Here is a 25,450-nt window from a genome sequence, read left to right as displayed (position 1 = left end):
ATCTGAAACTGCCATTCATAAAAACGTATTCTTATTGAGAGAAACTAAAACTGAAATATGAACCATATTTAGGTATCTTCAGGAAATTCTAAAACATGACGCATGCAACATTTATATGGAGTGCTCTCCAAAAATATACTTTGAGTGTCTGGATTCAAAACTGAATAAATCAGTGAACATGACAAGTCCAGCAGCCTACCTCAAGTCTGTTATATAGTTATTTTGGAAGCAATACCTAGTCCATGAGCAGGCCATGTTACTTGGTTAGAATTATGCAGTGTCACTGGCTGATTGAGAAGGTGGCAGAGGGGGAGGATGGTTCCAGGCAGAGAGGAACAGAAGACCTCCACCGAAATACCTACAAGCAGCAGCAGATTTTATGTAACAGCTGAATACAGAAGGTGAATGTAAGAACTTCACGGGGCAATTGTGACCACTGCTCAATAAGGCATCATAAGAGAGCAGCTCTGTTAGGATGAACTTGAACAGACTAGACATTAAAATTATGTAGAATGGTTAGCAGCTGAACAATCAAGTACTAAAGGACTTAGGGCAGAGAGATCTAGTCTGGAATATATAAGATACTACAGGCAGTCCCCGAGTTACGCGGATCCGACTTATGTCGGATCCGCAGTTACGAACGGGGTTCCTCTCCCAGGGAGACCAGGGAGAGGAAGCAAAGCGGCGGAACACGTGGGCAGCGGACAGGGCTGTCCGCTGCCCACGCGCTCCGCGGCTTGGCTCTGCTTTGCCCCCCCCCCGGTCTGCAGACGCGTCTGGGCTGTCAGCTGGCCGGGCGCTCTGCGGCTTGGCTCTGCTTTGCCCCCCCCCCCTCCCCCTGGTCTGCAGACCGGGGGTGGGGGGGGTGGGGGAGCAAAGCAGAGCAAAGCTGCGGAGCACGCAGGCAGCTGACAGCCACGGCGCGTCTGGGCTGTCCCGCTGCCCCCGTGCTCCGTGGCTTTGCTCCAGACACCTGTGGTACAGCAGCTGGGGCGCTGCCAGTTGGTCCCGTAGCGCCGCTCTGGGCGCTACTAGACCAACCGGGCAGCACCCCAGCTGTTCTGCCCCAGGCTCCTGATTCAGCCACTGCTGGTCAGATTCAGCAGCGGCTGAATCAGGACGCCTGGGGCAGAGCAGCTTGGGTGCTGCTGGGTTGGTCCAATAGTGCCGAGGAGCGGCGGCGCTACTGGACCAACCCAGCAGCACCCCAGCTGCTCTGCCCCAGGCGTCCCCAAGTCAGCCGCTGCTGAAACTGACCAGTGGCTGACTACAGGAAGCCCCTGCCCCGGGCTTCCTGGAATCAGCCGCTGATCAGTTTCAGCAGCAGCTGACTTGGGGATGCCTGGGGTTCTTAAGTTGAATCTGTATGTAAGTCAGAACTGGCGTCCAGATTCAGCCACTGTTGAAACTGATCAGTTTCAGCAGCGGCTGAATCTGGACGCCAGTTCCGACTTACATACAGATTCAACTTAAGAACAAACCTACAGTCCCTATCTTGTACGTAACCCGGGGACTGCCTGTATACTAAAGGCACAGATGCTTTACACACCTAAGCAATCAAAACAGAGAAATAAAACTAGTCTGATTAAAGGTTAAATTGGATGTTTATTAAGTTTATTAAATGAGTAAGTGGAAATCCTATAATCAACATAAACAGACTAGAAAAAAGCAGCCGATTTTAGATAAGGTGCATATTAAAAATAAAAGGGAAAAAGGAAGATGAAGAGATACACCAAATATATCAAGACAATCTCGTAAGTCTGAGACCCAAGAAATTTGCCAGCACAACCACAGGCCCTCCAGACCACCAAGGGATTAATGGGGTAATTAAAAAGGATAGAGAAGTTAAATGAATTTTCTGCATTAGTCTTTTACTATCGATGAGGAGGAGGAAAATTCCAATTCCAAGAGCTCTCTAGTGATTACTGTCCTTAACAGAGATTCAAATCTTATAAACAGGAAGTTATAGAGCAACTTAAAATGCTACAGAGCAGTAAGCCACCACAACCAGATGGCAAGCATCCCAAGGCAAAGTCGGAAATAAAATGTGAAGTAGCTGAAAAACTGATGAGGATATGCAATATAGCCTTAAAATGGCAACTACTCTGGAATACCGGAAAATTTAGTATGTTTATCTTTTAAAGAAAGGAGCCGAGAGAGAGCTTAGGAATAGGATGCCCACTACACTTCATCTTAATTGTAAAATGGGACTTGGAGGCTAATTAATTGCAGTACTTGAATAATTAGACATGATAGGGTCAAACAAACATGACTTCTTAAAAAGAGACAATGTGGGTGAGGTAATATGTTTTATTGGACTGACTACTGTTGGTAAGAGACACAAATTTCTAGCCACTCACAGCTCTTCTTAAAGGGAAGCAGTCACATAGTTTAAACATAAAATTCAAGTTTAGACATTTATTTTATTGTGGGTTTTTTTTATTTAGAAAGCATTTTACAAAACATAATAGAAATAAAAAGTTTTTAGCGTCGTGCTGCAAGGGGATTCTTTAAATCCAGGCACTGAAGCACTGCAGCTTATTGCATAAAAAACAGACAATGGAAATGACTACTGTTTTACTGCCCCAACTGAAGGAAATGCAAAATAACCAAGAACTAAACACAATATTTAAATGCTAGTTAGTAAGCTAACATAACATAGGTAAGGACATCCGGATATTAAAACTGCATGTTTTTTACTCAAGTGTCCCAGAAAAGAAAATTTCTCTCAAAACAGCCTTTTGAAAGTCCACGAGTTCCCCATATTTTAACCATTTGGACATTTTGAGTAAGGTTCCATTAAGACAATATATTAAGCAAAATAGTACTGTAATTGCTACAAGCATGGAAACAACTTACTCTGAGTTAAAAATTGCCTGATAGCTTTAAAAGACATATTTGGTTTTACAGATATAAGTAGGACCAGTAATTTAATAAATATCACCAGAAAAAAACACACCCTGAATGGTATAAAGAGGTTCATCCTGTACACTTCCTAACACAATGGGGTCTTGATCTATGGCTAGGAAACTAGGCACTATAGTAATATAAATAATCCTACTACAGTAAGACAGATAATTATATTACTGCATAATGTTCTCTAAACAAAAAATAAGCTCACTGTTATAATGGTTATTGCTCTGTTCCTAATATCGACTAGCCAATGATCTGAAATTTAACTGCCTGAATAAACAGTTACAAAGAAAATTACTCAAGCAATTAGAGAAGCCCATAGTGAATTTGTGTGTGTCAGTGAATCTACAAAAATTATCAGCATAGTATACTAGGTTAGCATAGGTGTTTTCTGCTATTAAATGATCTGCAGAAGTGGAATAGACATTGGTAAATTTTGCTGGTATCGATACTGTGTTTGGTTAGCGAAAGCAGATTAACTTGCACAATGGACCAAAGTAGTCTCAGCTTCTCATGTAGGTTCCTGGGTTCTGATCGCACAATATTCTTTTGTGGACAGTGACATAAGTCACTGTGGATCACTAAATGAAGTTGCTGGTCCAGTCTACAGCAAAGAGTTTAAAAATAGAATGCCCAAGTGAATTAAAAAAATACAGAAGAAACAAAATTGATTGCTGTATCCACATCAGGACAACCAGTCTTGGTAATCTTTGCTTTAAAGTACAGTTCCACTCTGAAGAAAAACCTTGTATAAACTGCACTGTGGAAATCCAATTTATGATCTTTCAGCAATTCCATATAACATACTCAGCAGACATCGTTTCTAGCTGGCAGCTCTGCAAATTTAACTAAGATCTAAGGTTATGTCTATACTACAATTAAAAACCCATGGCTGGCCCGTGACAAATGACTCAGGCTCACAGGACTCAGGCTATTGTTTAGTTGTAACATAGGCGTTTGGGCTCAGGTTGAAGAGTAGGCTCCACTCCTAGAGCCCAAACATCTACACTGCGATTTAACAGTCCCTTATCCCAAGCCCTGCAAGCCAGGCTCAGCTTCCAGGGGCCAGCTGCAGGTGGGTAACTACAGTGGTGACATTATTTTAAGAATCAAGCTTTTTCCCCCTCATCTCGCATATGATCAAGAGTACTAACGGCCCTATAGGCCAAATTAGGATCTCACATACATGCGTGCAAGCCCCATTATCTTCAGTGAGATTTCTTTAGTGTGATGGGAATTTGGCAAATAATCTTGTAGATGATGCAAAAAATAAAATACAACTGCTTATTCCCTACTGGATTTCCTTGTCATGTTACAAAGGTATTAAAACTTCATCTGTCACTAAAACCAAAAGATACAATTCTGAATGAACATAGGGAGTAAGTATAGTGGTGCCATTTTTACAATAGTCACTATTCAGAGTAGAAAAATTGCAATTTAATAAGGAATAGTGGAGACAGAAAATATCCAATTAAAGGTCAACTAAAACAGCCAACTGTGTGGCAAGATTCAAAAACTAGGATTATTTAGCCTTCAAAGAAGAACTAGATGAGATTTTACTGTGCTATTGAATAATATGGCAGACATACAAGACAATTTTTCAACCTGTTCCTTAAAACATGAACAGGAGACTCCATGAAATTACATGCAAATTTATTAATAAAATGCTAATACTTTTGTTAAAGTCAGCTGATGCTATTCAGTACCAAAAACACTGACTCAAGTACTGTAACTGGATATTAAGAACAGCTATGTATGTTTGAAGGCCACTAATAACATTTGTAGCTTTGGCATGAGAGATAATCAAATCACAAGCTTCCAAGTGATCACTGGGGAGTGGTTAGAAGGAGATCCTTTTCTCTAGTAAAGAATTTGACAAAAGGCAATTAAATGCGTCATCAGTTTCTTTCTTTAGGAAAACCCACGTGTTTGTAACTGACAAGAGCCAAATGGATGATTGAAAGGACCAATGGTCAGGTCAAGAATACCTTGTTTTATGGAAATTTTGGAAGACAATTAAATTTGGGCTGACCAACATGAACTGATCCTAATACAGAACAATAACTTCTTTCTAACATAGTCACTTGAAAAACTGTAAAGAAGTAGTAGTGCGATGAGGCATACCTGGGAGGTCGACACATGCTTCTGATGTCAACCCCCGCGCGTCCAGACTACCGCGCTGAGCCAACAAACAGCTGATCGGCTCAGCCCGGCAGCCATGTAAATTAAATGAAGAGGCGATTATTTAAATCGCCGCTTCATTTTCCTATGCCTGGTAGTCTAATCTACATGCCTCTGTCGCCAGAGGCATGTAGTCTAGACGTACCCTAATAGATTAGTAAGACATGATTTCCCTTTACAGAAAACGTTGACTTTTGTCCAACAAATTATGTTCTTCTATGTGCCTCACAATTTTATTCTTTACTATTGTTTTGACATGCTCTAGTTAAGGATTAATAAATCGGTTATCTACGTGCTGCATATATTAGAGGGCCTCAATGAAATAAAACCAGGGAACTCTTTCACAGAGTCAACACTTCTGCATACTTACTGTGTTGAGTGCGTTGAGTGTAGTGTCATCCCGAGAAGCTGCAATGCAGCCATCTTCTGTGGATCCTCCATCACACATCCCTGCAAAAGCTGCCATGCTCCTTTGTAGTTAAAAAAAAATAACACAATTGACCCTCTAATTGCTCACATTACGCAATATACAGATGCTACTTACACTGTACATCATCATTTTCAGGGCTCTGACTGTGCAAGTTAGAAGAGAGTAAGGAAATCTGTCTCACTCAACCAAGATTAATCAACTGTTTTGCTCACCTGCATGTCTTCAGTCTTCAGCATTGGGCTATTTTTAGTACTAATTGCCAAGGTATTATTCAAAGACTCACTCCAAGATTATATTAGCATAATTTAATTCTTCATTACTGTAGCACCCAGAGGCCCCATCAACATTATGCTAGGAATACAACTCATTTGAGGACACAGTCCTGCCCCAGACAGCTTACTTGTCATCATAATTTTAGTTTAAGTCAGCAAGCTGTCTTGGAACTAACTGTAGGGTGCCAGGTCATTAGTTTATTACAAATTAAAAATGATTATTTATCCACACATCCCGAGTTAATGCCTGACCCACTATTTCAGAAGCCTGATCTTTATGTATAAAGATCTTAATTGTTTGATCTGACTCCCTAGGCATAGCTCTCTCTTAGGGTGAACCTCAGCTATACAACCTAGTGCTGTCAAAAACATATTTACTATAGGAGGAAGTACAGCAAGGAGTCCTATGGCACCTTAAAGACTGACAAATTTATTTGGGCATAAGCTTTCATGGGGTAGAGCCAACTTCACCAGATGCAGCAGGCTCCACCCCACAATGGCTTATGCCTAAATAAATATGCCACAGGACTCCCCATTGTTTTCGCTAAAACAGACTCAGAGGGCTACCCCCTCTGAAACTTACTACAGCAGCGATTCCCAACCTTTTCCAGATGGGGATCCATTTTGACAATTCAGGAAGACTTGGTAACCCAAGGCAATTCAAAAACAGGAGGGGGGGAGGCAGAGCCACCTGGGGAGACACTTTGCAACCCTTTTGAAATGTAATGGCGATCCACATTTGGGTCCCAACCCATAGGTTGGAAAACCCTGTACTACAGGAAAGAATTCTATCCTGGAAAGGTTGTTTTATTCACAGTTTTTACTTCCCTAATTAACCTGTACACTTTAGACATTACGTCACTATTTACGTTACACAGGGCATGCCCGCTACAAGTCGCTCCAGTATACATCCATTCCACACTAAAGTCGTTGACGCTTGTAGGAACTGATGCGTTGTAAGTCCGCCCATTTCCCACTCCGAAGTTGAGCAAAAAAAAAAACCCAATTTGTGCAAATGGAAGTCAGCTGTAGAGAAAAAAAATCCCCCTTTAAGTTATTTCGCTGTAAGTCCAAGTTTTTTGGAACGTATCTCGGACTTACAAGGAGAACGGTCTGTACATATAAGTACTTTGTTTTCAGTCCAAAAGATATAGCCTAGTCTCACATTCCTTTGTGACCCAAAATAGCTTTGGAGCTGCCCTGACACCATCATGTCTTGCAATTGACTCCCAACCTAAAAAAATCAACTTCTTAACATTCTAATGTAATATTGCTTCTACACTGGATGAGACTGTGACAGGTGACCTTAGCCCAACATTCACATGCCATCACATTCAGCTTGAGTGTTCCGGGGACACTGGAGCATCTTGGCTATGTTTACCTGGCTGCCCTGAGGTACATGAGCAGGTCACAGTCGTTGACCCCTGGCATCCACACAAGCTCTTCATGTTGTGTCACTGTGTCACCATCCAGAGAAGGAAATGGCTGCAAATCAGGAAGCTTGGCCTACAAATATTGAAACAGAGTTAAAACAAAGAGTGTTGATAACAATAATCATATTAATGGATTGTGCAGAGAAGCTCTTTGTCAGGGAAGTGTTATCCCCATTGCACTGATGGAGAAACTGAGGCAACGACAGGTCAAGTGACTTGCCCAAGGTTTTTGTGGTAGTACTATTATTAAACACATATCTACTCTGTCCTAGTCCTGTGCCTCAATGAAGGATCATGTTTCCCCCCCATTTCAAAAAATAGTGATCTCAGCTGGCAATCATTTCTGGATAGTACCATCTCCTATTGCACTCAGAGGACAGCCATTAGGGTACATATTCCAGGATAAACATCTCAGTGAAAACACCACAGCCTAGAATTGGATTAAACTATCTCATACTGGGAGCATCATTCTCCATCTTACAAAAAATGAAAACACCTTCACAAACATAGAAGGATAGTTTAATGTCTGTTAAAGCAGAAAACAAGCTGCTTCCACTTGTCAAAAGGAAACCATTCTAATCACTGTTTGGCAGAATAAACAGGTTGCACATAATATATGAATATGAAAGGAAGCAAACATATGATTACCCAGGGAGGTATCTATTTCATTTTAACTCCTCAGTAAAAACCCATGTGTATGATATTTACAAATTGGGCCTTAGCAAATAATTAAAAACCCAAAATGACCCAAGGAAATTTGCAGAAAGCTAGATAGCTCAGTGAAATGAACTCTGCCATCAAGTAAGTATTATACTGTATCAAGAGACCCAATTAGCATCTTTAGTCATCTGCAGCAATAGCCTAAGATATCAGAGAGCATTTTTGGAAACAGCTTTTAAGTCTTATAATTACCTTTTACAGTTAAAATTCTAAACATTTTTGAAAGGCAATATTTATATATAACCATTAATTAGAAGTCATCTGTTCAGATGTCTTTCATTTTCTGCCTTTCAAGCTGTACTTTTTTTACTCTTTTGCTAGGAAAATAGATTTATCACTGACATTTTTTGCTGCTGAAGGGCTAAGCAGACTTTATAGCCTCTATATCCATTGGAGTTTTGTATTAGGTATACACACAATGTGCACCTGCTTCCAGCAGTCAATGTACTTAAACTAGCATTCTTTCGTATTCCAGGACCAACAAGCTTCATTACCATGTTTCCAAAAAAAGGAATCTTTTTAATGAGTCACAAGGCTGATAGCAAACCAGACAACACAGCAGTAGTAGTCAGCACAGTGAGGATTTGTAAATGTTTACTGATTGTTTTCCCTCATTTATCACCATAATGGAGTATTTGAATTATTGTGCCTAGGAGTCCTACTCAACTCGAGTTTTACTTTTACAAGGAAGGGCTGAGAACCTCCAACATCCAATTACATTAGTGCCAGAGGTGGGTGTTTAGCACCGCTACATCTGGGGCTTAACAGTTTCAAAACTGAGGAAGCCAAAACTGAGCCACCCCAAATTACTCTTTGTGCCCAAGTTTTTCCATCTATAAAATATAGCTAATGAGCACACCTACATACATTTTTCAACTACCCTGTAAAAGTACACTGATAGCTTTAGAAAAGTAACTTTGCAAGTACCAACTACAGTAATGCCAGTATTATTAATTTAAAAAGCAACATGCTTTAGCCACTCTTTTGTTTTGTTTTTAAACCAACTATACACCAGGCTGCTACACAGAATGGACATTCTTCCACTTTCACAAGAAATAACTAAGTCAGGTCAGTTAGTGAGCTCTAATTAGCTTGACATAAAGAAGGTGATGGAGAGACTTGATTACAGTCTATAAGTACCGACAACGGGAACAAATATTTGATATGAAACCTTCAATGTAGCAAAGGCATACCATCCAATGGATGGAAGTTAAAGCTAGCCAAATTCAGACTGGAAAGGAGATTTTTTTTTTTATAGTAATAAGGGTAATTAACCATTGGAACAGGTATCAGAGGGGTAGCTGTGTTAGTTTGAATCTGCAAAAGCGATGAGGAGTTCTGTGGCACCTTATAGACTAACTGAAGTGTAGGAGCATAAGCTTTCGTGGGCAAAGACCCACTTCGTCAGATGCATGTGTCACATGTGTCACATGCATCTGACGAAGTGGGTCTTTGCCCACGAAAGCTTATGCTCCTACACTTCAGTTAGTCTATAAGGTGCCACAGGACTCCTCGTCTCATTGGAACAACTTATTGAGGACTGTGACAGATTCTCCATCACTAGCAATTTTTCAACCAAGATGGGGTGTTCTAAAAAATATGAGAGAGGGATTAGTTTGGGGGAAGTTCTATGGAGATCAGACTGTATTGAACACAGGTGTCCCTTCTAGCACTAAAATCTATGAAAAAGGAGTCTAGGTGGAAACAAACTGAAAATTCTCACAAGGGCCCAATCTTATAAAGGGTGAGTGCTCTTAAAGCCCCATTGGAATGACTAGTTAGTTCTAGCCCTGTCCATGCTCCTGTACAAGGAGATTATCTACAACAATCAGGAAGTATTTCCCAAAATAATGCTTTTAAGACAAGAACTTTTTATCTTGCTCTAAAAGCCATGACCAGCAGTGGGCTGTTTGTCTGAGTGAATCAATCATAATGCTATGATGTTGCAAACCCCTACTTACTCACTTTGTATTATGACAACCAGAAATGACTGAGGCACCACAGTGGTTTTACAGCTTTCCCAGTTCCTTTGATCTCTCTCAGCCAACAGACCATACAATGTACGCAAAGAACAGACTTAGGGCTTCTGTATTTTCAAAGATCTAAGCCTCCTCTGTCTTTACAGGGTCAGAAGGTCAAACATCAAGTGCATCAAAAAGTTCCTACAAAAGGCAAGCAAGATACTACAACTGTAAGTCCAAGTGTGAAGAGGGCATGACCAGCAAGAAGATCTTGATAATCCCTCTGAGCTCTTATACCTCAAAGTTAAACTATGCTTTATATCATTTCAGAATGTAATTATTTTAAACAATCTTTTGGCACTGGGGAAAAGGTTTTTTTGACCTACACAGATAAGATTCTTCTGCTACAAGCTTGAAGGGGTTAAACCAATAAATTTACTGTAGCACTAAAGCTAAATCATTGCCTCAGAAAGAGGATTTTATCCTGTACCAACAATAGCCAGTACAAAGCAGAAGTGAAGGAAAATGGTTTAGTTAGAATACAACCAAAAGCATGCTGTCGTCCACTTGTCTTAATGCCTTGCTGCGGTCATAACTTGCCTCCAAGAAGAAAACCACACCAGATTTAGAACTGGCCTGTAAAAACTTTTTAGAACTTTATGTTTACGTCGTTACAGATAAGTTTTCTGTTCAAGTAAACTAAACCAGTATCACGGGGTTATGGGGAAAAAACTAGCAGAAAGGAGAAATAATAGCTCAAGACATGACACTTCGCAGTCAACACTGTTAGGATTCATTTTTTAAGAAGGGATAGAGTATAAAACCATGGTACGCCCACATCTTAAATGCTGCGTACAAATGTGGTGGCCTCATATCAAAAAAGATATTGGCATTGGAAAAGGTTCAGAGAAGGGCAACAAAAATGATTAGGAGTTTGAAACGGGTCCCATATGAAGAGAGATTAAAAGGAGTTGGACTTTTCACCTTCGAAAAGAGGAGACTAAGGGGGGATATGATAGAGGTTTATAAAATCATGACTGGTGTGGAAAAAGTGAATAAAGAAAAGTTATTTACTTGTTCGCATAATATAAGAACTAAGGGTCACCAAATGAAATTAATAGGTAGCAGGTTTAAAACAAACAAAAGGAAGTTTTTCTTCATGCAGTGCACAATCAACTTGTGGAACTCCTTGCCTGAGGATGTTATGAAGACTAGTAGGACTTTAACAGAGTTCAAAAATGAGCTAGATAAGTTCATGGACAGGGCTTGCCGAACCGCGGCGAGCCACATTCACCAGCCGCACTGTCCTTGAGCTTATTAAATTGCTGCAACACGTCATTCAAGTTGTCAAACAAATAAAACCAATCACATCCTTTACCTGATGGCTGGGTCCAACTCTGATCTCGCCCTGGGTGCTGTTCAGCCTCCTATCATGAAAAACAAACAACATCAGTGAACAGAAGTTACAACTAACAAGTCCTTCTATTATACTGCAGACCAGAAGAGACCATGTGATCCTTTACAGACCAACTGTATAACATACTACTTGCTTGAATTTGCTTGAACTAGAGCCTATCTTTTAGAACATCATTGAATCTCTATTTTTAAACTGAGACTGATACAGAATCAATCACAATCATGGGTAAGTTCTCTCAATGGTTCCTTACTACCTTCACTGTTAATCATCTAACCACTAGATCTTCCTATATCTGTGTCTGTTAGACTGAATAAGCCCATTATCCAATTTTTGTTGCTCAGGGATTTATGTATATATTGTATCAACACAAAAAAAGCTTTTGATATTATCTTTGCAATGCACACCAGAGAGCAGCAATAACAAGGAAACATTAAAGCAGAAATAGTGAATACATTCAACATAGCAGGAAACTTTCTGAATGGCAGAGGCCAACAAAGACAGATCTGGAATTTCTGGCAAAATGGACATAATCTTATTAGTTCTGTAACATGGTAACATCTTGAGGCCACCTGTCCTGAACACTGAAAAGGGGGAAGGTAAATTGATGCTGTCACCTGGCTTCCCCCTTTTTAACACGCAAATCCAAAACATCAAGGCCCCGAGTAGGAATGTTAAGGACTAGTCGACTATCCGATAAGCAAATGCTTATTGGATAGTCAAAAAGTCGCTCCCCCCCCCCCTTGCTGCCTCTATCAGATAAAGGCAGCAAGGAGGGGAGAAAAGGGGGGTAACTTCAAAGCAGAAGCATTGCAGGGAGCCCAGGCTCCATGCGGCGCTGCCCCTTTGAAACACCATGGCTGCATTTCAAAGGGGCAGCGCCACCTTATCGACTGAATAGTTGATGCAAAAATGTATCAACTATTCGATTAGTGAAATAATTAACATCCTTAGCCCCAAGGGTTACCGACTGCTTACAAGGAGGCTTTATGAGAACCTGCATTTCTCTTATCATAGCCTGTAACTCAAGATGACCCACTTCCCTGAAACACTCCTGGTCTGAGAATATGGCTCAGGCTCAGCCCACAAATCTGACCCCCTTTCCTGAGAAAGGTGCATTGATACCTATATCTTAAGAAAAGTGGAAACTTGCCCAATGCCACCTGACTTCTATGGTTTTGCAACACTAACAGACAAATCAATATCTATCCAGATGGAATTCAGGGGAGGGGAGGAATGGAATCTTTGGGTCAGGAACTGTTTTTTTCTGTCCTGTGTTTGTACAACTTCAAGCACCATGCAGTCCTGGTACATATCCTAGCACTTAAAAGCCCTGGTTACCACCAATAATAATTTCCAATGGAGGGCACAGAAGGAAGGAGACTTCTTGTGGCTTGCATGATAGAATCAACTTCTCTGTGCCCTCACTCAGCAGTTCCCAACTGCCAGGCTACCAATTGGTGCCACACAAACTGTTGGCTGTCGGGGGCCAGGGCTGGGGTACACCACTCAACACCTCCCCTCCTGCTGTGACTGTCGGGAGAGGCGTCTCCTGCCCTGCTCCGCAGCCAACCAGCGCCAGGAAGGGGCGGGTATCTTCTCAGATGCAAAAGAATGGTGGGAGGGCTGCATGGAGCCCAGCATGGCAGCCGCAATCTGGGCAGCAGCACTCAGCTAGCAGCTGGGAGGCAGCACAGGGCTAGGTGAGGGGGTCAGGGCAGATACTGGGGGTGGGGCTAGTGCTGGAGGGCTCTGGCTCTAAGAGGTGGAAGCTGGCCCTGGGGGCAAAGCTAGTATTGGGGAGCTCTAAAGGGTGAGGGGCTCTAGGATGCGAGGGGCTGACTCAGGGGGCACTGAGGCATCGAGAATGGGGAGCTGGCACTGGGGGCTAGTAGTGGGGAGCCTACAGGAGCAGGGCTGGCACTGGGGGGTTCTGGGGATGGGGCTAATATTGGAGACTGGGGGCTGGCATGGGAGGATCTCAGGGGGGTTGGGTGTAGTGGGGCTCTAGAACAGGAGGCTGACACTGGCGGGTCCGGTGGGGGGTTCACACAGGCATCTGGGATAGAAGCTGGCACAGGGGGGCTCAGAGTGGGAGTCTAGCACTGGGCTGGGTTAGGTGCAGGGGACTCTGGGGTCAGTGGCAGGTGCTTCGGGGTGTGAAGGGCTCTAGGAGTTAGGGCACTGGGGGGTTCTGGGCTTTTGGTGGACCAGCGGCATTTATTTGCATATTCACATACTCATTTGTATAATGAATATGCAAATAACATTATGCTGGTCCACCAGATCTTTCTGAATGGGTTTGCTGGTCTGCAGTACATAAGAGGTTGGGAACCACTGCCCTAGCCCGTCAACCAAAAAGCCTGGTGCAGGGAAAAGGACAATCCAATGAGATCTATCCTACAGGTATTGCCCCATTGGCTGATTGCTGCAACAAGGAACCATGGGGCTCTTGCTACATTTCAAAGGCTGAAGCACTGTAGTGGGAACCTGTGTTTCCTTGCTGTGTGTCTGCCTCCCTGTGCCCCATGGAGATGTTGCTGGGGTGGGGGGGGAAACCAACTTTTAAGCCCAGCACCTGCATCAGCTGCCCGCTGCCTTGCTGCCTCTCTCTGACAGGCTACGTCTAGACTACTAGGCTACGAGGGATGTAAATAAAGCGGGGATTTAAATATCCCATGCTTCATTTGCATAATCACGTCATGGTGCTCTTTCGAACAAGCGCCGTTTTTAAAGTAGAACCACAGCTAGACCCGCCCCCCCCCCTCGCCTCTCCCCTCCTTTTCCAGGTTCTCCAGGCCCAAGAAAAAGCATACCCAACATGTGATGGTCCTGACACTATCATGTCTTAAGAAAACATCTGAGGCTATTTTCATCACCTAAAAATAGTATCTGAAATGAAAACTTCATGGTACATTTTTCTTGAAGCGTATCATGTACTAGAATAAAATGAGTCCATGAAGTTGTTATACAGTTCATACAGCGGGATCCCAGAATAGTAAAAGGTGTTGCAATAGCAAGCAGGAAGAAGAATAGGGGCTATTTTTACAGACCGTAGATCCTATAAGTCAGTCCTAGGTAGAACACAATTATCCATCGCAAGAGATGACCTTGTTTTTGCAAAAACAGACATGAAATCAGGACATCTTCCTTATTAGTTACCCAAGAAACACCTCCCACATAACACACAAAGGAAGCCACCAAATAACCCACCAAAATTGTAAATTGTCACGATCTTCCACCCAAATACAGTCTATGTTTGGCCCTGGTTAGTTTAAAAAAATTAGTGATTTGCTAAAATCAGATGAGAACACCTCTCATATTGCAATGGCTGCAAAACACAAAGTCAGCTTTACCAATAGTACCCGGCCTCAGACAAAATGAAGTTAGTTTTAAATCACGGAATCAAAGAAGATTGGAGTTGCAAGAGACCTCAGGAGAGTCCAACCTCCTGCTAGAAGAAGGACCAACTCCTACTAAATCATCCCAGCTGGTGCATTATCAAGCAGGGTCTTAAAAAGCCTTTCAGGGTGGAGATTCTGCCACCATTCCTGTGCTTCATCGCCCTCCTAAGTGAAATAGTTCTTCCTATTATCCCAACTTGAGACCACTGTTCCTGGTTCTGCCATCTGTCACCACTGAGAGCAATTTAGTTTCATTCTCTTTGGAAATGCCCTTCTGGTAGGGGAAGGCTGTTATCAAATCCACCCTCACTCTTCTTTTCTGCAGACTAAAGAAGCCCAAATACCTCAACTTCTTATAAATCGTGTACCCTTAATTTGTATTGCCCTCCACTGGATTCTCTCCAATTTGACCACATCCTCTCTCTACCATGGGGGCCCAAAACTGGATGTAGTACTCCAGATGTGGCCTCATCTATGCCAAATAGAGGGGAATAACCACTTCCCTCCATTCCCTGGCAATGCTCCTGCAAATGCAACCCAATATGCACGTCCACTGGCTGGGGCTGGTCCAGGTTTGTCTGCCTACTGCATGCCCCAGCCAGAGTGAGGAATGCAGCAAACTCTGCACTTTCCTTTTGCTCCTTGATGAAGGGAAACAGCCAGCAGTGTGGGGTAGCAGGCGGGGCTTTAAGAGTGGGTGCACTACGTGTAACTGTGAACATTAACCGATAAGCCCAAGCTCATGAGTTAACCATTTACACAGTTATTCTTTCACATCCCTAATGCTAATCAGGTAACTGTTTATACCTCTAATATATATGGCATGTTTTTCAGAGGAGCTGAACACCCATGACTACCACTGACTGTCTGATTTGTCAGAAAGACTGAGCATCTGAGATTCCAAACTCAATGAATGCTCTTTGCTTACACGTGTTCTTGTGGTCTCATAATGCAGCTACAGCTAGAGAGACTGCACTACTCTTTCAAGACTATCAAAATGTATTAAGGAGTGCAACAAACTCTAAAGAGGTTTAATATTGTAAGGAGAGACTGTTTTGCATGACCTCTTAAAAACATTTTTTATTTATAGTTATATAAATAAATAAATATAAATGTAATTGCATATACACATACAACATATTCTTATCATTCAAATTACAGCAGATGGACAAATTATATAAAAAAGGACAATTACTGCAGTCAGCTCAGTCCATAGAGTCATGTAAATGTACTAACAAATTTTGAGCACAAAAATCTCTGTAACAGCAAGACATTAATATGCTAAACCATGAGCAAACCAGAGAAAATGTAAGAGAACTCTGTGTATATAAATGAAGACTATAATTTGATTCATATGGGGAAAATAAATACTTAAACCATATGTCTAGTCACTAAAGAATGGCAGAAGTGCATGAAGTTAGTTACTGACCCATATGATCTCCAGGGGCCACTGGAGACACAACAATGTGAATTAAGGATGAAGAAATGAGTTCTCTCTGAATTCTAAACACAAAAATCAAGACAGTAACTGCTAACCTGTACTACAACGCGCTCTCAGGACAAGAGGCAGGGTGGCTGGAGAGCCCCACTGTCGGGGACCAGGAGCCCTTTCCCACAAGCTGCAAGGCTGCACTCTCACCATGCAGCTCCACAGCCACCCTGCCTCTTCGCCCAAGCATCTCCTGTCCCTGTTTCTCCCACTCCTCCTCTGAACTTGAGTGTCACAAATGAGCTATTTTGGTCACTCCAGAAGGCCAGAAAGGGCAGCCTGGGAGCACCCACGAGGAGGCCAGACCACAGATAGTACCATATTATGGAAGTCTGGACTAGGGATGTCAATTCCAGGTTAATCAGTTAACCGGTTAAATTATATGTTTAACTGGCTAATTGATTAAGTGCAAGGTCCCAAGGCCACACAGGGGCTGCTGCCACCTCCCTTCCCCTGCGCAAGGGCTGCCACTGCCTACAGCAGCCCTACAGCAGGTAGGAGCAGCCCTCCGTCCGCTGTGGGCAGTGCGCTGCTCCTGGGTACTGGTTAACTAGTACTTCACCTGGGTAAGAGTTATGTTTACCAGATAAACTGATTAACTGGTTACCCATTCACATCCCTAGTCTGGGCTAGAGGTCCAATCTGTACACATTTTCTAACTCGGTCACTTCTTGCTATAGCATAACAACTTAAAATCCAGAATTTAAAATTATGTTCATAAAAATTACCACTCAATTAAAATAAATTCAATTTTATTAAAATGTGTGTCATGGACTGAAATCTAGTCTCTCCCCATGACGTTGTGTCTTGTGCGCACTTGTATCCTATACTATAAGTTTTCCATAAGGGAAACCAGCCTCTCTCATACTGGGAGTCCTGACACAAAAGAGAGGTGCAGGGGATAACAAGGTTATTGTAGGGAGATTGTGGTACTGCCACCTTGACTTCTACACTGCCTTCAGATTTGGGAGGCCAAAGAGCAGCAGCTGTTGGCCAGCTGACCAGCTCTGAAAGCAGCTCCCTCTCAGCAGGAGGGCAGCAGTGAGGGTGGCAATACCATACCATGCCAGCCTTACTTCTGCACTGTTGCCTTCAAAGCTGGGAAGCCAGAGAGTGGGTCAGTTCTGCAGGCAGTAGCACAGAAGTAAGGGTAGCAATAGTAATTCATAACTTCTGTGCTGCTGCAAATGGCGGCTCTGCCTTCAAACTGGGCTCCTGGACAGCAGCCGCTGCTCTCCAACTGCCTGGCTCTAAAGGCAGCGTGGCTGCCAGCAGTGGCACAGAAGGGTATCAGTACCACAACCCCTTCTACAATAACCTTGCAACCACACCCCACACAACTCCTTTTGGAGTTAGGACCCCTCCAGTTACAACTAGGGATGTTAAATGTTGGTTAATTGAATAGTCGAGTAACCTCATTAATTCTTATCCGTTAGTTGACTATTCTATAGTCCTTGGAGGCAGGGTTGGCAGCCAGTGTGCTCCGGCCTCACCCCCAAGGAGCCCTCTACCTTGGGGTGTCAGGTGGGAGCTGGTCTTTGAGGGGAGCCAGTTGAAAAACCAGCTCCGCTCACTCAGCAGCTGCCAGTCGCCCTGTGCTGCTACCTCAGATAAAGAGGCAGCAGCCCGTGTGTGTGGGGGGAGGGGGGGGGGGAAGGGGGGATGTCTGAGCTTCTGGGCCTGGCACAAGCCAGAATTGAGCCAAGCTGTCTGCCCACCCAGCTCCTAATACACTTTAAATGCAGAGCCGCAGCAGGGGTAAGTCCCGGACCCATCACAAGCCAGGGCTAAGCTGGGCTGCTGGCCAGCCTGCTAAAAAAATGTACTGGTTGGAAAGGTGGGGGGAGAAGGGGAGGAGAGTGTGTGTAGTCTATAGCATTAACCTATAAGCTTTTGCTTATCAGTTAATCAGCTACACTATTACATCCCTGCTTTCAACACTGAAATTTCAGATTTTAAGTAGCTGAAATCATGAAATTTCCTATTTTTAACATGCTCTGAATATGAAACTGACCAAAATGGACCACTTATTTGGTAGGGCCCCAGTTATGGTGAATTAAATGGTAGGGTAAACTTAAAAAAAATAATCTGGTAGCACTTTAAAGACTAACAAAACATGTAGATGGTATCATGAGATTTTGTGGTCCCATTTGCTGTTTTTTAAAGTTTATCCTGTGCAGACTAACTCGACTACCCCATAAAAGGTAAGGGTTGGTTGGTTGGTTTGTTTTTCATTTGAAAAGCAGACGTTTCCACTGTGTTTACAGAATTCATTTTGGGACTATGAGTCTCTACAGGTCACAATGTGAGTAATTAAACCATCAAATTAAACCATGCACTGATATTCTGTCAGGTGAAGTGCCCAAAACAAGCAAGGAACAGTAGCAACACAAGAGCAGTGAAGCAGTTTATGTATTTAAAAAAAATAAAAAGGAACCAAGTAGTCTCAGAGAGACCGAACACAGGTTATTCTGCCTAATCTTTCTTCCATCCACTTCCTTTAATCTCTGTACAGTGAGGAAAAACATGTTAAAATTCATCCTTTCATTCCAGAACACCATTCTGCACTAGCACTCAGTGTCTGAAAAGCGATATAGCAACGGAGTCTTAAAAGAGCACCGTAGAAAAGTGGTTCTCAAACTGCAGTCTGTGGACCACTAATGGTTCGTGGCACGAGCTCAGCCTCCCTCCGTCCTCCTGCAGCAGGGAGCTTGCGCTGGCACTTCAGCCTTGCCCTCCCTCCCCCCCCCGCGATTTTGGCGTGCCGGCTTCCCTTGCGGGGAGGGAGGGAGCGAGCAAAGAAGGAGAGAAAGCCCCAAGCTTCACTATGTGATCTTGCTCCCCTTCCTCCAGCTGTGGGAACAGCAGCGCATGGGCATACTGCCTGAAGACTTTCCCTGCTGCTGCCACTGGCTGGAATCAGGAGGTCGTGCCTGGGAGCAGCACATGGTGCAAAGGCAAGTAAGTGCCCACCCATCCTCTCATGCACACAGACCCCCCCCCCCCCCACGCATCCCCCTGTTGAGTTCCTGCACTCCCACCCCCACCCTTGCTCCTGCACCCTTCCCCCTGGCCAGACACCCGGCACCCCCAACTTGCTCCTGCACCCACCATTGCTCCTGTACCCTTCCTCCTGGCCAAACACTGCACCTTCCCTTGCTCTTGCCCTCATCCCCTCCTGCACCCCACCGCCTGTCCAAATCCTACATCCCAAGGAGGAGAGGGGAGGATTTGCACAAAATCCACTAACCCTGGAAACGCAGAAGAGTAGGCCTATGGGAAGCCCTGAATCACACAGTCCTGCTTATTCCGCCCTTCCCCCGGTAGGGCTGGAGTGCCAGAGGAATGAAGTGGCTCCCAATTGAGACACATCAATGAGGGTTGGGGATTTGGGGAATTTTTTCTACTGATTTTTCTGTGGATCAGTGGCCCTCGACTCCTGCCATAAATAAAGAACACATGGAAACCTTTTGTGTTAAAGTGAAATATTAATTTATGTCTATTTAAAATGAAGTTTGATAAACAACATGAGAAAGTTAAAGCACTTAAATCTGTTTAATAATTTTAAATAATATTTATTTCTTACTAGTTAAACTATTCTCAACTGCAACACTAGCAAAATGGTTTGGGGGTAATTACGTGACTAACGGTAAGTTTCCATTAGCAACTGGTGGTCTATGGGAAGATTTGCATTGAGCCAGGTAGGCCACGGGCCAAAAAGTTTGAGAACCACTGCTGTGGAGAAACTCAGCTGCAGATCTGGAAATGCTGTTTGCTTCAGTAGAAAGTTTTTAGCTTCTTAGCTCATTCTGCAAGGAACACACTAGCAGTTAGAAAGAACACTGCGTATGCCACTACTGCATATTTCAGAAAAGAAGAAATGGTCCAGGACACTAAAAGACTGGAAAGCTCCCTGAGCAGTTTGCTACTCATCCATTTTCCGTTTTGGAAAAATAAACATTTTCTACATCTGAAAAATGCACTGCATTCTGAGTAAGGTCTCAAGTTGAGAACTTGAGTGAAATCTAAAGAAAAAAGAAACAGATACCTACCACCGCAGCCAAAAGAGGAAAACGGGCAACTGGATCAATGGTTACTATATTCATTATCTGCTCATTTTAAGTGCACAAGTGAGATCATGTGATTCATCAAAACTGCTTTTACCATATCGTGAAACTATCCTGCAGGTCATCAAGATGAACAAGATCTGAAGAGATTCAGAATTGGAACTAAGCGATTCAAGGGGACAAATGTGGGTGTCCTACTATTGCCTATGCATATGATGCTCAAATACAGCAAAACCTATCCTCCATTTCAAACAAGCACTTACAAGCAGACCCAAAATAACTCACTGATATCTCTACCATATTTTCCACTTTTTTTTAAAGTTACAGGAGCCCACAAAATTTTCATATGGATAAAGACAAAACAATAGAGTTAAACAAAGTTGTTAATGCAGATACTAACCTCATGGTAATTTCAACACAAACCAAAGGCCCCTGAGAGAAAACAGTAATACTTTTAACCTCGCGTTAATTCTAATGGCACCTAGCTATTGCTTTTATTTGCTTTACACTTACTATAAATGATAAAACATTTCATGCAACTAGAAATAATTGTCAATATACATTCAATCCAAACCTTGACTGCCATTTGCATAACAGCATTTCTACAATGCAAGATGGGGAAATCCAAAATGCCCTCCAATCACCAATACTCCTACTTATCTCCACATAATGCTCTGTTTACCAGACTGTCTTTCCTCTTGTACTTTCCTAGGTATACAACATATACCTCAAAGGCAGGTAAGGAGATGGAAGAAAAAAAAGAATTCTTTATTTGGAGGGGCAGAAGCAGGATGGGTGCGAGGGAAGAGATTAACGGCTCTGCAATTATTTTTTGGAAGGGTTTGAGGGAAGCAAGAGAAAACTGAGTGCTCTGCACTCCCTAGAGGTCCCACAGCGAGATACACAGCTCCTATATGACACTTTTCCAGCCAATTTCTACCACCCTAAGAAAGATATGAATATAGGAGGAAAACTGTTTGCTACAGAAATTAAAATGTACTATAGACTTGGAAGCTAAATTATATCAGTAGAGCACAATTACAAAACCAACAGGAAAGCATTCTGTTTACTGCACAGAAAGGGGAAAAAAGGACCCAACACGGGTTATGAAATCTGACACAAAAGAAACTGATGTAACAAAGCAGTAACCATAGCAACAACAACTTAATATTTCAGTCCTCTTCAGCTGCAGTGGATTAAATATAATGACAAGATGTTCCCTTTGAAAAGTAACCTGTTGCCATGGAAACATTGTATTCTATGAAGTAAACAGGGGCTGGACAGAAAGGCAATGGAAGCCTGCAACTGAATATCAAAAAGGCAGAAGTATCCATAGCAGAGCAGAGCAGGGCAAAGCACTAGCAGTCTCTAATCCAGGACAGACTTGTTCCAAACAGCTAGGAGATGTTCACTTGAATAAAGCATTGTCCTTTTAATCCTAATGCAACAGGGGGTTGGAGGGTTCAAGGCCAATGAGCGCCCTTGAAGTAAGCAGTTAAGGGGTTAGAATGAGAATGAAAAGAGGAGGTAGGACAGGATGATGCAAAGTTTAAATGCCTTAGGTTTAAAAATAAGTATGTTTGTTGGTTGGGATTTTTTTGTGATCTAGGTTTGTATCAAACTTTGTTCACAGCAGAAGTGAGTTCAGCCTTCTTGGATTACAAACCAGTATCATTTGCCAGAGGGATGTTAGCTATCGTGTAACTGAATGGTCATGTAACCACATGGAACCTTGGCTGTTACACGACTATTCAATGGTCGATGGGGACGGGAGCCAATGTGCTCCCGGCTCCATTCCCAGGATGTCCCCTGTCACTCCACACCCCTGCCTCTGTATCAGAGGCAGCAGTGCGGGGTGGCAGGCGGAGCCAGTCCAAAAACCAGATCCCCGCACAAACCGGCTGCCTGCCTCTGCGGGGCCCGAGCTAACTGCTGACAGAGGCTGCTCTATATTCCACGGAGCAGCCCCGGTCCATGGGGGGGGGGTACTGAGCTCCTAGCCTCTGTCCCTTGGGAGATTTGACCCCCCACGGACAGGGGCTGCTCTGTGGGATGCAGAACAGCCTGTCAGCAGGGAGCTCGGACCCGCCACGGACACGGGACGCTGCTGCTAAGTAACCTCCGTGTGCAGCAGGCCTAGGTCCACAGCAGACAGAGGCTGCTTCATGACAGCCCTCCCCGCTCCCCAGCCTCTGTATGGGGAAGCCCAGGGAGTGGGGGGGGGGGGGGGGGGAGAAGGGCCACATAGTGGCTCCAGCCTAGCCCCCTGCCTATCCTCCATGCTGCTGTTTCTCTGTCTATCCGGTGCTCATGAGGAGCCAGCTTTTAAGCCAGCTCCTCACAAGCACAGGGCTCCTGCTCCCCATCCCACTGCCCAGAGGCAGCGGGGGGGCAAGAGAAGGTATATAATATGTGTAGTTGACAAACCTAAGCTTATTGGTAATCATGTAGTCATCTACACAATGACATCCCTAGATTCCCACAACTGCTGTTACCACTCCATGAAACTATACAGTTTCCAAAGAGTGGGGAGTCGAAATGCTCTGGAACTGATGTGGGCTGGGGCTGAAGAACAAGCCTGAATGCCCTGGAAGACATAGGCAGGCAGGCTCAGGAATGAAAGGACAGAGGTGCTGCAAGTCACAACTGAAGTGTGTTGTCAGTGTTGTGCAGAGCTCAGGTCAGGACTATCAGGGATGACTTGTAGTTTGAGGAAGCATGTACAGCATTTCTCTACATGACCCAATTCTTCTGGCATCATTAAAGTACATGAGCCTGAAACTCAAAGCCGTCTCACCTATCAATAAGGAATTTAAAATGTCATCATTACGCAGAGAAACATGCAATGCAACAATCAACACTTTTTATACCAGATTCTGAGCATGAAAAGAGAGGTGGGGATCTTAGTATCTAGCCCAGTGGACATCAGCAGCACATTTCTCTGTGCAATGCAAACAAAGGCTTGCTTCTGTTTTGCTACACTTGCCATTCACATTATTAACAGCTCCTTTCCAAGACCACTTGCAAGGATTAATTCTGTTGGGCACCCAAACCAGTGCCCCCTACCAAAAACAATTAGAAGCCTTTATGCCAAAAAAATTGGATTCTTTTGAAAGAAAAAAAAAAAGAATCAAACCAATTTATAAGACAGCATTCTAGGCCACACTTGAGGATTAAGTCTGTCTCCTGTTTGGCAAAAGTTTCCCTGATCACTGTATACCAAGATCTATAATTAATCAGACTGAAGTTGAAGCGGAAAGGGGGCTTTGAGCAAGCTTTATCCACGATGCACCTTTCCAAAAATCTTTTTTGCTCTACTATTGGAAGGTCTTTGGGAATATTTTTTTAAGAAACTCTGGCTGCCTAAGAAACATGTTTCTGGGTCCTGAAAGAAAAGATCCTACAAGAAGAAAATTGAGAGAATGTACAAATACCAGAAGTTAAATCCAGAAGAAGTTTATCAACACGAAGAAACAGCAACTTGGAATTCACATTAACTGATTCTAGTACTCTGGTGAAAAGTAGAGGCTAGAATTTACCTTATATGACAAAATAAAACATCACAGTCCAGGAGCAAAATTCTACATGGGTCTCTTGCACCTTCCACTGAAGCATCTGAACTGGTCAGTCTCACAGACCGGATAATGGACTAGATGGACAACTGGTATGATGAGGCAGTTCCACAGGAGTCAGTGCTTGTGGGGGTGCTTTAAAAGAGGCTGTATCAGAGGCAGCAGGGTGGGGGGTGGGGAGTTGGCTCCGTGGGAAGTGGTTAGACCTTTTCAAACAAACATGCTTTTTAACATCCCTATTTAAGATGAACGCCATCAGCTAGATTAATGCCCAATTTTTACTCTGGAATGAAAGAGTGCGAGCATTGGAGTGGTAAGCAGAGAATGAATGTACAAAACAAATGCAATGCAGAGGAATTTTTGTAAATGTTTACTTTCTATTAACATGCAACATTATTGCAATTAAACTCTTCTAAATTTAAACAGAACATTTACAAAATGAAACTCAAATGATACAGAATTAGGATTCTCAGATTTAAGATGAGAAAGGACCATTATGATCAGCTTGTCTGACCTCTTGCATAAACAATGCCACAGAATTTCACCCATAGTTCCTATGAGGGATGTAAAAACCCCATTAACTGGCTTAACATAGTTTAAACAATTAAGGGGGGAAATAAGCAGGGGGCAGATCCAGCCCAGCTGGAGTGCCGACCCCCCCCCCCCCCCCCCGCTGCTCCAGCATCCCAGTCAGAGCAGCCCCTGTCCATGATGGGCCCCCTGCAGGACGGGAGCTGCCCTCTCCCCATGGCAGGTGGGGAGCTGCTCCAGCCCCCACCAGTTAGCCTTAACTGGTAAGCCTCATCTGTTAAGGTTGAGGCTTGCCAGTTAAACTGGTTAAACCTTCACATCCCTAGTTCCTATTCAAAACCTCCTAAGTTATGGATGCGAGACAGCTTTCCATTAGAAAGACTGTTTTTAAAAGACATCAAGAGATGGAGACTCTACCATGTTACCTGCTCCAATGATTAATTTTCATCACTTAAAATTTGCACCAAATTTCTGGTTTGAATGCGTCTAGCTGTGTCTTACAGACATTGGATCTTTTGACGCCTTCCTTCTGCAAGACTGAAGATTCTTTTTTCTATAAGCAATCTCTTCTTGACATACAGAATAGAAGCAGAAAGTGAAAGTGACTAGAAGCTGACAAACAAGGATAACCATTTATGTTGAATTTTTTTAGAATCCAGGTTTTTTAAAATGCATTTGGCAAAATAATCCAAGAGTAAATTTGGTTTTGAGTCAAATGTTTATTATTTATAAATCAGTATTTCAGGGTTAAAAATGGAATGGATATTGCAATTGTTAAATTTTATGCTGGAACGAGCCCCACGTATCAACAGTTGTATCTTCGATACAAGTTCCAGCCTGTTGATTACTTTAAGAATTGGGATATGAAGGAAATGGAAGAAGGAACATCCCATATCACACAGCTCTTTGAAGAGGCAAGAAGCTGAGAAAGTTTCCTGAGCCACCAGGAAAACAGCTTCTCCTTAGGGGTATCTACCAGGACATGATGTTCTAGTAGAAACCTCAATAAGATTTATATTTGGGGTAGAAATTTGGTTTCATCCTTAAAATACCCCCATAACTA

General features: G+C 43.1%; 1 protein-coding gene across 6 annotated transcripts in view; it reads right to left on the bottom strand.

Annotated features, from left to right (window-relative positions):
* The window catches only part of RERE (arginine-glutamic acid dipeptide repeats), a 468,752-nt gene that overhangs the window by 157,215 nt on the left and 286,087 nt on the right, over positions 1–25,450 (bottom strand). For all 6 annotated transcript variants that reach the window (XM_075906796.1, XM_075906794.1, XM_075906795.1 and 3 more), the window contains 3 exons: positions 11,289–11,337; positions 7,178–7,302; positions 5,465–5,564 (listed from right to left, as the gene is read on the bottom strand). In XM_075906796.1, the coding sequence (XP_075762911.1) occupies positions 5,465–5,564; positions 7,178–7,302; positions 11,289–11,337 (274 nt within the window). The remainder of the gene's footprint in view (positions 1–5,464; positions 5,565–7,177; positions 7,303–11,288; positions 11,338–25,450) is intronic.

This window comes from Pelodiscus sinensis, chromosome 23, assembly GCF_049634645.1.
Source record: "Pelodiscus sinensis isolate JC-2024 chromosome 23, ASM4963464v1, whole genome shotgun sequence".
Classification (NCBI taxonomy): Eukaryota; Metazoa; Chordata; order Testudines; family Trionychidae; genus Pelodiscus; species Pelodiscus sinensis.
The sequence above is the reverse complement of the archived record's forward strand: the minus strand, read 5'-3'. Positions and strand labels throughout refer to the sequence as shown.